The 14,229-nt window shown below is 41.5% G+C and overlaps 1 protein-coding gene across 1 annotated transcript in view; it reads left to right on the forward strand.

Annotated features, from left to right (window-relative positions):
• The window catches only part of tmem8b (transmembrane protein 8B), a 337,935-nt gene that overhangs the window by 279,994 nt on the left and 43,712 nt on the right, over positions 1 to 14,229 (forward strand). The window contains exons 6-7 of the mRNA XM_045695455.1: positions 11,608 to 11,704; positions 12,977 to 13,100. Of these exons, the coding sequence (XP_045551411.1) occupies positions 11,608 to 11,704; positions 12,977 to 13,100 (221 nt within the window). The remainder of the gene's footprint in view (positions 1 to 11,607; positions 11,705 to 12,976; positions 13,101 to 14,229) is intronic.

Genomic DNA, 14,229 nt, shown 5'->3' on the forward strand with positions numbered 1-14,229 from the left:
CGCAGCAAGAGCGACATCATTGATATAGACAGAGAAAAGAGTCGGCCCGAGAATTGAAACCTGTGGCACACGCATAGAGACTGCCAGAGGTTCGGACAACAGGCCCTCCGATTTGACACACTGAACTCTGTCTGAGAAGTAGTTAGTGAACCAGGCAAGGCAGATAATTATGAGTTTTTTACTCCGCTGGTATCAGCTGGTCTCGGTAACAAATGACTAGTCCTCACTGTCTGAGATCGAGTCAAGACCGATTACAAATGTATCCAAAACCGAGACAAGACCGAGACACTCAACATGTGGTCTGGAGACCAGACTGTACTACAACACTGGTCAATGTCCTTATCCGGGATTTAGCCAAGTCTCTGTGAGAACCAAATTATATGTGTTCGTGTCATGCACCCAGATATCAAGAAAGTCCATATTTGATCAAACTTTGTACATTGATAAATCAAATCAATTATTTGTCACATGCGCCGAATACAACAAGTGGAGACCTTACCGTGAAATGCTTACTTACAAGACCTAAACAAACGGTGCAGTTCAGTGATACAAGCCCTCTTTGTGATTCGAAAACAGTATTTGATACAATAACACTGGAGGAGCTTACCACAGTGGGCTTCAGTAACAGAGCTAATAGTGGAATTCTACTTGATGGGCACAATATTATTCCTGACAATACCCCTGGGAATATGGTAGCAGTATTATGCTCTGTGAAATAGTGGGAGTAGGATCAGTTAACGGGTTGTTTGAGTCGTGTGTTATTACGGGAAAGTGGTATTGTCAGTAGCTACTGCAGAGCCCTCAGAGAACACCTTGTTCCATAAAAAAAACAGCCTGCAGTCTTAAAGTGCACGATGATGCTTGGTATAGATGTTGTGGGCAGTGTACTTGTCAGTTTATTTCTCTTCCTCTATGTTGTGTCAGTTCTTTCCTCTAATCTTACCATAGTACTCTGCCTCTCCTCCTTCAGTCAGACCTGCTAAAAAAAAACATGCAGGGAGGACATCTTTATTATCGTTCCTTTCCCAATATGCCCCCTTAGACACAACTATGACAAAAACAACCAACAAAAATGGGTCACAACTCCTGTAGCTCTGTCACACGCTGGGTCTGTACATAGTCAATGGTAGGCTTCGAGGGGACTCCTATGGTGGGTAGACCTTTAGCTCATCTCTTGGCAGTAGTACTGTAGACTCATTATCACTGACCTCAACCCAGAGTCTCTCAGAGCGTTCACAGTCAGCCAACTGACTCCCCTATCAGACCACAGCAAAATCACAATCTATTTGGACAGAGCAATACTCAACCATGAAGCATCGAAGACGAACAAATAGCATACTATTAACAAATGCTATAGATGGAAGGAAGATAGTGTAGGAAACGACCAAATAAAAAATTGGCCAAGAACAAATCCAATCCTTCCTAGACAACTTCCTGTACAAAATGTTTTCCTGCAATAGTGAAAGTGTAAATTTAGCAGTAGAAAACATGAACAGTATATTTGACCTATCAGCTTACATATCACATTTTAAATTCAAGCATAAAAACCTAAGACAACTGACAACAGTGACAAATGTTTTGATGAAGAATGTAAAAACCTTAGAAAGAAATTAAACACAGAGAACCAGAAAACCTTAGCTTGCTACTTCACTATGGTGAATCACTAAAACAATACAGAAATACACTACGGAAAAAGAAGGAACAGAACGTCAGAAATCAGATCAATCTAAATGAAGAATCCATAGACTCTAACCACTTCTGGGAAAATTGGAAAACACTAAGCAAACAACACGAAGAGTTATCTAATCAAAACGGAGATGTATGGATAAACCACTTCTCCAATATTTTTATAACAAAGAACCAAGAGCGAAAACATATGCATGATTATTTACTAAACTTACAATCAAATATTAAAGACCACCAGAACCCACTGGATTCTCCAATTACATTGGATGAACTACAAGACAAAATACAAACCCTCCAACCCAAAAAGGACTGTGGTGTTGATGGTATACTAAACAAAATGATAAAATATACAGACCACTAATAGGTTTCAAAAAAGATTTTGACTCAATTTGTTATGAGGGTCTGTTATGCAAATTGATGGAAAGCTGTGTTGGAGGAAAAACACATGACAAATCCATGTACACAAAGAACAAGTGTGTAGTTAAAATTGGCAATAAAAACACATGTCTTTCCTCGTGGCCATGGGGTGAGACAGGGATGCACCTTGAGCCCCACCCTCTTCAACATTTACAGTGCCTTCAGAAAGTATTCATACCTTTTGACTTTTACCACATGTTGTTGTTACAAAGTGGGATTAAAAAATATATTTGTCAATTTTTGTCAATGATCTACACAATATACACATGATCTACACAACAAAATCTAACATTGGAAGAAAAAAAAAGTTATGAAAAATAAAACACAAATATTTCTTCATTACATAAGTATTCACACCCCTGAATCAATACATGTTAGAATCACCTTTGTCAGTGATTACAGCTGTGAGTCTTTCTGGCTAAGTCTCTACAAGCTTTGCACACCTGTATTGTACAATATTTGCAAATTATTATTTAAACAATTCTTTAAACTCAAGTTGGTTGTTGATCATTGCTAGACAGCCATTTTCAATTATTGCCATTGATTTTCAAGGGGATTTAAGTCAAAGCTCCTGAGTGGCGCAGTGGTCTAAGGCGCTGCATCTCAGTGCAAGAGGCATCACTACAGTCCCTGGTTTGATTCCAGGCTGTATCACATCCGGCCGTGATTGTGAGTCCCAGAGAGCGGCGCACAATTGGCCCAGTGTCGTCTGGGTTTGGCCGGGGTAGGCCGTCATTGTAAATAAGAATTTGTTCTTAACTGACTTGCCTAGTTAAATAAATACAAAATGTATAAAGAAGCAGTGACTAGGCCACTCAGGAACATTCAATGTTGTCTTGGTAAGCAACTCCAGTGTAGATTTGGTCTGGTGTTTTAGGTTGTTGTCCTACTGAAAGGTGAATTTATCTGCCAGTGTCTGTTGAAAATCAGACTGAACCAGGATGTTGCCTGTGCTTAGCTCTATTTCATTTATTTGTATCATTAAAGAAACTCCCTAGTCCTTGCCGATGACAAGCATACCCATAACATGATGCAGCCACCACCATGCTTGAAAATATGAAGAGTGGTACTCAGTGATGTGTTCTGTTGGATTTGCCCCAAACATAACACTTTGTATTCAGGACATATAGTTAATTTCTTTGCCACATTTTTTGCAGTTTTACTTTTGTGCCTTATTGCAAACAGGATGAATTTTTTATTTATTGTATATGTGTATTCTGTAAAGGCTTCCTTCTTTTCACTCTGTCATTTAGGTTAGTATTGTGGAGTAACTACAATGTTGTTGATCCATCCTCTGTTTTATCCTATCACAGCCATTAAACTCTGTAACTGTTTTAAAGTCACCATTGACCTCATGGTGAAATCCCTGAGTGGTTTCCTTCCTCTCTGGCAACTGAGTTAGGAAGGACTCCTGTATCTTTGTAGTGACTGGGTGTATTGATACACCATCCAAAGTGTATCTAATAACTTCACCATGCTCGAAGGGATAGTCAATGTCTTAGGTGGCATTGTTAAAGCTCTCTGGTTTGTGTTTGAAAATCAGTGCTCGACTAATAATGACCTTAATGATAGTTGTTTGATACAGAAATTAAAATTCACAAATCATGTTAAACACTATTATTGCACACACACATGCAACTTATTATGTGACTTGTTAAGCACATTTTTACTCCTGAATGTATTTAGGCTTGTCATAACAAAGGGGTTGAATACTCATTGACTCAAGCCATTATTAGCTTTTAATTTTTTATTTAACCTTTATTTAACCAGGTAGGTAAGTTGAGAACAAGTTCTCATTTACAATTGCGACCTGGCCAAGATAAAGCAAAGCAGTTCGACACATACCACAACACAGAGTTACACATGGAGTAAAACAAACATACAGTCAATAATACAGTAGAAAAATAAGTCTATATACAATGTGAGCAAATGAGGTCAGATAAGGGAGGTAAAGGCAAAAAAGGCCATGGTGGCAAAGTAAATACAATATAGCAAGTAAAACACTGGAATGGTAGATTTGCAGTGGAAGAAAGTGGAAAGTAGAAATAGAAATAATGGGGTGCAAAGGAGCAAAATAAACAAATAAATAAATAAATACTGTAGGGGAAGAGGTAGTTGTTTGAGCTAAATTATAGATGGGCTATGTACAGGTGCAGTGATCTGTGAGCTGCTCTGACAGCTGGTGCTTAAAGCTAGTGAGGGAGATAAGTGTTTCCAGTTTCAGAGATTTTTGTAGTTCGTTCCAGTCATTGGCAGCAGAGAACTGGAAGGAGAGACGGCCAATGGAGGAATTGGCTTTGGGGGTGACCAGAGAGATATACCTGTTGGAGCGCGTGCTACAGGTGGGTGCTGCTATGCTGACCAGTGAGCTGAGATAAGGGGGGACTTTACCTAGCAGGGTCTTGTAGATGACCTGGAGCCAGTGGGTTTTGCGACGAGTATGAAGCGAGGGCCAGCCAGCAAGAGCGTACAGGTCGCAGTGGTGGGTAGTATATGGGGCTTTGGTGACAAAACAGATGGCACTGTGATAGACTGCATCCAGTTTATTGAGTAGAGTGTTGGAGGCTATTTTGTAAATGACATCGCCGAATTTGTAATTAATTTGTAAACATTTTGAGAAACACAATTCCATTTTGACATTATGGGGTATTGTGTGTAGGCCAGTGACACAAAATCTATATTTAATCATTTAAACACAACAAAATTTGGAAAAAGTCAAGGGATGTGAAATACTTTCTGTATTTCAGCAAATTGGCGAGTGCACTAGAACAGTTTGCAGCACCCGGCCTCACCCTACTGGACTCGGAAATCAAATGTCTACTGTTTGCTGATTATATTATTGATTGTATCTGGTGCTTCTGTCCTGAATGTCAATCTACTATCCCCCATAGTACAAAAGTTGACCTATTCTGTGCAATAAATAAATATTCCAAATATAGTCTGGGACAGTTGTGGGACGCGATAGTGTTACGTGAATTTTCGAATCCCAAGGATAATAATTAACAATCAATAAGCCCCAAGGTTTGTAAGAGAACTGGGTTAATAATAATTAGGCAAGGACTCAGCTTTTCTGCAAAAGGTCTTGTACAGTTTATTCAGTAGAACGTTCTGCAGTTCATTACACAAAACATCTATTATATACAAGGCTCCTCATTTACATATTACACACTACACACTACACACTACACACTAACACACTACACACTACACACTAACACACTACATACTACACACTAACACACTACACACTACACACTAACACACTACACATTACACACTACACACTACACACTACACACTAACACACTAACACACTACACACTAACACACTTACACACTACACACTAACACATAACACACTACACACTACACACTAACACACTACATACTACACACTAACACACTACACACTACACACTACACACTAACACACTACACATTACACACTACACACTACACACTACACACTACACACTACACACTAACACACTAACACACTAACATACTACACGCTACACACTAACACACTACACACTACACACTACACACTAACACACTACACACTAACACACTACACACTACACACTACACACTACACACTAACACACTACACACTTACACACTACACACTACACACTACACACTACACACTAACATACTACACACTACACACTAACACACTACACACTAACACACTACACACTACACACTAACACACTACACACTACACACTACACACTACACACTAACACACTACACATTACACACTACACACTACACACTACACACTACACAATAACACACTACACACTACACACTACACACTAACACACTAACACACTAACACACTACACACTACACACTACACATTACACACTAACACACTACACACTACACACTAACACACTACACACTAACACACTACACATTACACACTACACACTACACACTAACACTACACACTACACACTAACACACTACACACTAACACACTACACACTACACACTAACACACTACACACTACACACTAACACACTACACACTAACACACTAACACACTACACACTACACACTAACACACTAACACACTACACACTACACACTACACACTAACACACTACACAATACACACTAACACACTAACACACTACACACTAACACACTACACACTAACACACTACACACTACACACTACACACTAACACACTACACACTAACACACTACACACTAACACACTACACACTAACACACTACACAATATACACTAACACACTAACACACTACACACTAACACACTAACACTAAGGAGAGTTCATTGTTCTTCCCCAGAACTCTCAACACCGTAAATTCTTACCCAGCCGACAGTATTTTAGTACTCTGAGATTAGGGAAACCTGGAGGGTTCGAGCTAGGTCAGGTCAACCACAGTTTAACAGTTCTTGATGTTTACTTAAACACACAGACCTCCATCCCTCTCCTATCCTAGTCAATCTCATGAGACTTATGCTTAAAACCCTTTAGTTACTTATTCTACAGGCTATATAGACCATATCCCTATATTCAGGGTAGAATTATTTAATCATTTACTCTCAAGCAGGAATTCCTTTAACAGATAGATCCCATCTTCATACAACCACTATCATCAGAAAAACCTTTTTTAACGCAATGTGGCTGAAAGAACAGATCAGAACATTTAGCTTAAAATGTTGATAAACTATGAGGATATTTCTTCACATTATAATTCCAGCAATGCCCAGATGGCAGCGGGCTATAAACGTTAATGTTTCATTAGCAGGAAAACACCATTATCAAAAGTGACCGCAAATGCGATTATGCAGGTAATGCTTTAATTTTAAAGGTGCCTTTTATGGTGAAAATTATCTCTCCCCAAACTTGAAACTCACGCGCTGCTTATATATGTAGTTAGGCTCTACACCCGTTGTAAAGCAAATTAATGTGATTCATTTTAAGAAGTTATTTGTCCACTTTAGTTGTGATACAAACCTTATCAAAACACATAGGACTATGGGCTATGCTACATGAGGTGTGATACTAACCTTATTAAAACATATAGGACTATGGGCAACTAACCTTATTAAACATACAGGACTATGGGCTGGGCTACATGAGTTGTGATACTAACCTTATTAAAACATATAGGACTATGGGCTACTAACCTTATTAAAACATATTGCACTATGGGCTACAAACCTTATTAAAACATATAGGACTATGGACTACTAACCTTATTAAAACATATAGGACTATGGGCTACTAACCTTATTAAAACATATAGGACTATGGGCTACTAACCTTATTAAAACATATAGGACTATGGGCTACAAACCTTATTAAACATATAGGACTATGGGCTACAAACCTTATCAAAACATATAGGACTATGGGCTACTAACCTTATTAAAACATATAGGACTATGGGCAACTAACCTTATTAAACATACAGGACTATGGGCTGGGCTACATGAGTTGTGATACTAACCTTATTAAAACATATAGGACTATGGGCTACTAACCTTATTAAAACATATTGCACTATGGGCTACAAACCTTATTAAAACATATAGGACTATGGACTACTAACCTTATTAAAACATATAGGACTATGGGCTACTAACCTTATTAAAACATATAGGACTATGGGCTACTAACCTTATTAAAACATATAGGACTATGGGCTACAAACCTTATTAAACATATAGGACTATGGGCTACAAACCTTATCAAAACATATAGGACTATGGGCTACTAACCTTATTAAAACATATAGGACTATGGGCTACTAACCTTATTAAAACATATAGGACTATGGGCTACAAACCTTATTAAAACATATAGGACTATGGGCTAGGCTACATGAGGTGTGATACTAACCTTATTAAAACATATAGGACTATGGGCTACTAACCTTATTAAAACATATTGCACTATGGGCTACAAACCTTATTAAAACATATAGGACTATGGACTACTAACCTTATTAAAACATATAGGACTATGGGCTACTAACCTTATTAAAACATATAGGACTATGGGCTACTAACCTTATTAAAACATATAGGACTATGGGCTACAAACCTTATTAAACATATAGGACTATGGGCTACAAACCTTATCAAAACATATAGGACTATGGGCTACTAACCTTATTAAACATATAGGACTATGGGCTACAAACCTTATCAAAACATATAGGACTATGGGCTACTAACCTTATTAAAACATATAGGACTATGGGCTACTAACCTTATTAAAACATATAGGACTATGGGCTACAAACCTTATCAAAACATATAGGACTATGGGCTACTAACCTTATTAAAACATATAGGACTATGGGCAACTAACCTTATTAAACATACAGGACTATGGGCTGGGCTACATGAGTTGTGATACTAACCTTATTAAAACATATAGGACTATGGGCTACTAACCTTATTAAAACATATTGCACTATGGGCTACAAACCTTATTAAAACATATAGGACTATGGACTACTAACCTTATTAAAACATATAGGACTATGGGCTACTAACCTTATTAAAACATATAGGACTATGGGCTACTAACCTTATTAAAACATATAGGACTATGGGCTACAAACCTTATTAAACATATAGGACTATGGGCTACAAACCTTATCAAAACATATAGGACTATGGGCTACTAACCTTATTAAAACATATAGGACTATGGGCTACTAACCTTATTAAAACATATAGGACTATGGGCTACAAACCTTATTAAAACATATAGGACTATGGGCTAGGCTACATGAGGTGTGATACTAACCTTATTAAAACATATAGGACTATGGGCTACTAACCTTATTAAAACATATTGCACTATGGGCTACAAACCTTATTAAAACATATAGGACTATGGGCTACTAACCGTATTAAAACATATAGGACTATGGGCTACTAACCTTATTAAAACATATAGGACTATGGGCTACTAACCTTATTAAATCATATAGGACTATGGGCTACTAACCTTATTAAAACATATAGGACTATGGGCTACTAAACTTATTAAAACATATAGGACTATGGACTAGGCTACATGAGGTGTGATACTAACCTTATTAAACATATAGGACTATGGACTACTAACCTTATTAAAACATATAGGACTATGGGCTACTAACCTTATTAAAACATATAGGACTATGGACTACTAACCTTATTAAAACATATAGGACTATGGACTAGGTTACACGAGGTGTGATGCTAACCATATTAAACATATAGGACTATGGGCTACTAACCTTATTAAAACATATAGGACTATGGACTACTAACCTTATTAAAACATATAGGACTATGGACTACTAACCTTATTAAAACATATAGGACTATGGGCTAGGCTACATGAGGTGTGATGCTAACCTTATTAAACATATAGGACTATGGGCTACTAACCTTATTAAAACATATAGGACTATGGACTACTAACCTTATTAAAACATATAGGACTATGGGCTACTAACCTTATTATAACATATAGGGCTATGGGCTACTAACCTTATTAAAACATATAGGACTATGGGCTACAAACCTTATTAAACATATAGGACTATGGGCTACTAACCTTATTAAAACATATAGGACTATGGGCTAGGATACATGAGGTGTGATACTAACCTTATTAAAACATATAGGACTATGGGCTACTAACCTTATTAAAACATATAGGACTATGGGCTACTAACCTTATTAAAACATATAGGCCTATGGGCTAGGCTACATGAGGCATGTGACTATAATTACAAAAAGTAGAGATAAAAAAGGCAATGTTTCTTGCTTTACGCTCGGCATCATTCACAACAGATAATATATAATTCACAAGTGATAAACTAATATTATCACCCATCAGACTATTCTTGATTTAATCTTGTCTTTACATATACTAAATAATATACTAAATAATATATGTGTGAAATTAGTATTGATGTAGAATGGACCGTTATCATGCACCTGTCTGGAAACAGGGTCAGCAGGGGAAAACAGGGTCTCACGGATCCCTCCGGAACTTTCATTACGCACACCTGTCCCCTATTCCCACTGATTAGTCCTTGTATAAGTGAGCCCTTTGGTTTCCCTCGGGCTGTTCCATTATTGTTAAAATGTCCATTAATGCGTGTGAGTACCTGTGCTGTGTGTTTTGGGCTTTCGTGCCATTGTGCAGATGATTACGGGTCTCGTCCCGTGTGTTAATCGTTGTGCGCTTGTGTTATTTATCAGAGGTACTCCTCGCTCTTTTGTTTGGGTTTCTACCGTGTGTTTTTATTACGTGTATGTTTGGTCTTCGTCCTAGTGCCTTTACACGGCACGCTGTAATTTGGGCTGAATAAAAAAAACTATTACGCATTCCTGCGTCTGTCTCCCGATCCTTCATGCCAACGTGACACAGGGGCAGCAGAGGGAAAAAATACATTTAATCTATGCACTTAAATAGCGAATGGAGGACACTTTTCCCATAGTTCATTTTCATGCCAGCCAGGTAGGCTTTACTCCTGTTGTAAAGAGAAGCAGAGCTTGGAGAAGTCTAATTACTGTGACTAAACGGTCACGTGGAATTTGACTGCCTTCATGATGCGTTGCCGACGGTGTGGTAGTAATACGGTTACCGTAACAGCCCCAATCACAGCAACAAGATTTGAGGCCCGTTGCCATGTGCAAAGGGCAACGAGTGGAGAACAAACACCATTGCAAATTCAACCTATATTTATCTATTTATTTATCTTCCCCAACTATTCATACTACAACAATTTGCACATTGCTAAAACACTGAAATATCTTAATCTTTTTTAAACCTTTTTGAGTGTAATGTTTACTGTTCATTTCTAAACAGTAACAAGGCATGATGGGGGATTTGTCACGGTTGTCGAAAGGAGGAGCGGACCAAAGTGTGTGTCGTTCCACATTTTATTTATACTGCAAAACTATGCGATACATAAATAAACTGAATGACAAAAAACAACAAACCGTGACGCAGAGGTGAAACATATACTACTCAAAATTAATCTCCCACAAACCCAGGTGGGACAAACACCAACTTAAATATTACCTCCAATTAGAGACAACGATGACCAGCTGCCTCTAATTGGAGATCATCCCAAACAAAGCCCAACATAGAAATACAAAACTAGAACATAACAACATAGAAAAACTAAACTAGAAAACCCCCCTGTCAAGCCCTGACCTACTCTACCATCGAAAATAACAGCTTTCTAAGGTCAGGACGTGACAGGATTGGTCTCCTACATGGATCATACAGTAACAAGGCATGATGGGGGTTTGGTCTCCTCCTACAGGGATCATACAGTAACAAGGCATGATGGGGGATTGGTCTCCTCCTACAGGGATCAGTCTCAACCTCCAGTGTCTCAACTCCATGTCTCCTCCCAGCTCAGAACTGCAGTGTTTTTATAAAATGCAATGCCGTGCCCTATCTAATGGAGGTGTGTGTTTCTCCTGCAGTCTTCGTTGCGAGGAGAGAACATCACGGTGTTTGGCTGTCTGAACCACGGCATGCCCCTGTCCCTGAAAGACAACTCCTCGGTCAAATGTGAATCAGGTAGGAGGAGCTGCTGCTTTGATAGAATGTAGTTGCAAAGATTACAGATATCTCTGCATCCAGGCGATTATGCCCATAAGATCAGATAAGCGATAAGAAACTAGCTTGTGATCAAATAAATCTCTCTCCCTCTCTTTCTCTCCCTCTGTCTCTCCCTCCCTCTCTCTGTCTCACCCTCCCTCCCTCTCTCTGTCTCTCCCTCCCTCCCTCCCTCTCTCTCTCTCCCTCCCTCCCTCCCTCCCTCCCTCTCTCTGTCTCTCCCTCCCTCTCTCTCTCTGTCTCTCTCTCTCTCCCTCTCTCTGTCTCTCCCTCCCTCCCTCTCTCTGTCTCTCCCTCCCTCCCTCCCTCTCTCTGTCTCTCCCTCCCTCTCTCTGTCTCTCCCTCCCTCCCTCTCTCTGTCTCTCCCTCCCTCCCTCTCTCTCTCTCTCTCTCTGTCTCTCTCTCCCTCTCTCCCTCTCTCTCTCTCTCTCCCTCCCTCTCTCTGTCTCTCTCTCCCTCCCTCTCTCTGTCTCTCCCTCGCTCCCTACCTCTCTCTATCTCTCCCTCCCTCCCTCTCTCTCTCTCTCTGTCTCTCTCTCCCTCCCTCTCTCTGTCTCTCCCTCCCTCTCTCTCTCTGTCTCTCTCTCCCTCCCTCCCTCTCTCTGTCTCTCCCTCTCTCCCTCCCTCCCTCTCTCTGTCTCTCCCTCCCTCTCTCTCTCTGTCTCTCTCTCTCTCCCTCTCTCTGTCTCTCCCTCTCTCTGTCTCTCCCTCCCTCCCTCCCTCTCTCTGTCTCTCCCTCCCTCTCTCTGTCTCTCCCTCCCTCCCTCTCTCTCTCTCTCCCTCCCTCTCTCTGTCTCTCTCTCCCTCCCTCTCTCTGTCTCTCCTTCCCTCCCTCCCTCTCTCTGTCTCTCCCTCCCTCCCTCTCTCTGTCTCACCCTCGCTCTCTCTGTCTCACCCTCCCTCTCTCTATCTCTCCCTCCCTCTCTCCCTCTCTCTCTCTCTCTCTCTCTCCCTCCCTCTCTCTGTCTCTCTCTCCCTCCCTCTCTCTGTCTCTCCCTCCCTCCCTCTCTCTATCTCTCCCTCCCTCCCTCTCTCTCTCTCTCTGTCTCTCTCTCCCTCCCTCTCTCTGTCTCTCCCTCCCTCCCTCCCTCTCTCTGTCTCTCCCTCCCTCCCTCTCTCTGTCTCACCCTCCCTCTCTCTGTCTCACCCTCCCTCTCTCTGTCTCTCCCTCCCTCTCTCTCTCTGTCTCTCTCTCCCTCCCTCTCTCTGTCTCTGCCCCCCACCCCTCTCCAGACTCTGTATCAGGTTTCCTGTTGTCAGTAAACTCCAGCTCCAACATCACTAAGCTGAGGATCCCCTACCCCCAGACTGGAACCTGGTACCTTAGCCTGAGATCCCTCTGTGCCACCGAACATGGGTGAGATACCTGCTAATACCTTGGGTCAGTAGAGTGTGAGAGAGGCTGGGTCAGTAGAGTGTGAGAGAGGCTGGGTCAGTAGAGTGTGAGAGAGGCTGGGTCAGTAGAGTGTGAGAGAGGCTGGGTCAGTAGAGTGTGAGAGAAGCTGGGTCAGTAGAGTGTGGGAGAGGCTGGGTCAGTAGAGTGTGAGAGAGGCTGGGTCAGTAGAGTGTGAGAGAGGCTGGGTCAGTAGAGTGTGAGAGAGGCTGGGTCAGTAGAGTGTGAGAGAAGCTGGGTCAGTAGAGTGTGGGAGAGGCTGGGTCAGTAGAGTGTGAGAGAGGCTGGGTCAGTAGAGGGTGGGAGAGGCTAGGTCAGTAGAGGGTGGGAGAGGCAGGGTCAGTAGAGGCTGAATAAAGAGGGTGAGAGGCTGGGTCAGTAGAGGCTGAATAAAGAGGGTGAGAGGCTGGGTCAGTAGAGGGTGGGAGAGGCTGGGTCAGTAGAGGGTGGGAGAGGCTGGGTCAGTAGAGTGTGAGAGAGGCTGGGTCAGTAGAGTGTGAGAGAGGCTGGGTCAGTAGAGTGTGAGAGAGGCTGGGTCAGTAGAGGGTGGGAGAGGCTAGGTCAGTAGAGTCTGAATAAAAAGGGTGAGAGGCTGGGTCAGTCATACAGCGAACCCAGTTTACTCATGTCTCTATTAAGGAATTGTACCCACTGATGTGGTGCAGACTCTCTCACCCTCTTTAATCACCCTCTACTGACCCAGCCTCTCACCCTCTTTAATCAACCTCTATTGACCCAGCCTCTCAATCCCCTTTTACTCATCCTCTCCTCCTCTCTCCTCCTCTCTCCTGCTCCTCTCTCCTCCTCTCTCCTGCTCCTCTCTCCTCTCTCCTGTTCCTCTCTCCTGCTCCCATCTCCTCCTCTCTCCTGTTCCTCTCTCCTCCTCTGTCCTGCTCCTCTCTCCTCCTCTCACCTGCTCATCTCTCCTCCTCCTTTCCCCTGCTCCTCTCCCCTGCTCATCTCACCTGCTCATCTCTCCTCCTCCTCCTCTCATCTGCTCCTCTCTGCTGCTCCTCTCTCCTCCTCTCTTCTGCTCCTCTCTCCTCCTCTCTCCTGCTCCTCGTCTCTCCTCCTCTCTCCCCCTCTCTCCTCC

The sequence above is a fragment of the Salmo salar genome, chromosome ssa15 (assembly GCF_905237065.1).
Source record: "Salmo salar chromosome ssa15, Ssal_v3.1, whole genome shotgun sequence".
Classification (NCBI taxonomy): Eukaryota; Metazoa; Chordata; class Actinopteri; order Salmoniformes; family Salmonidae; genus Salmo; species Salmo salar.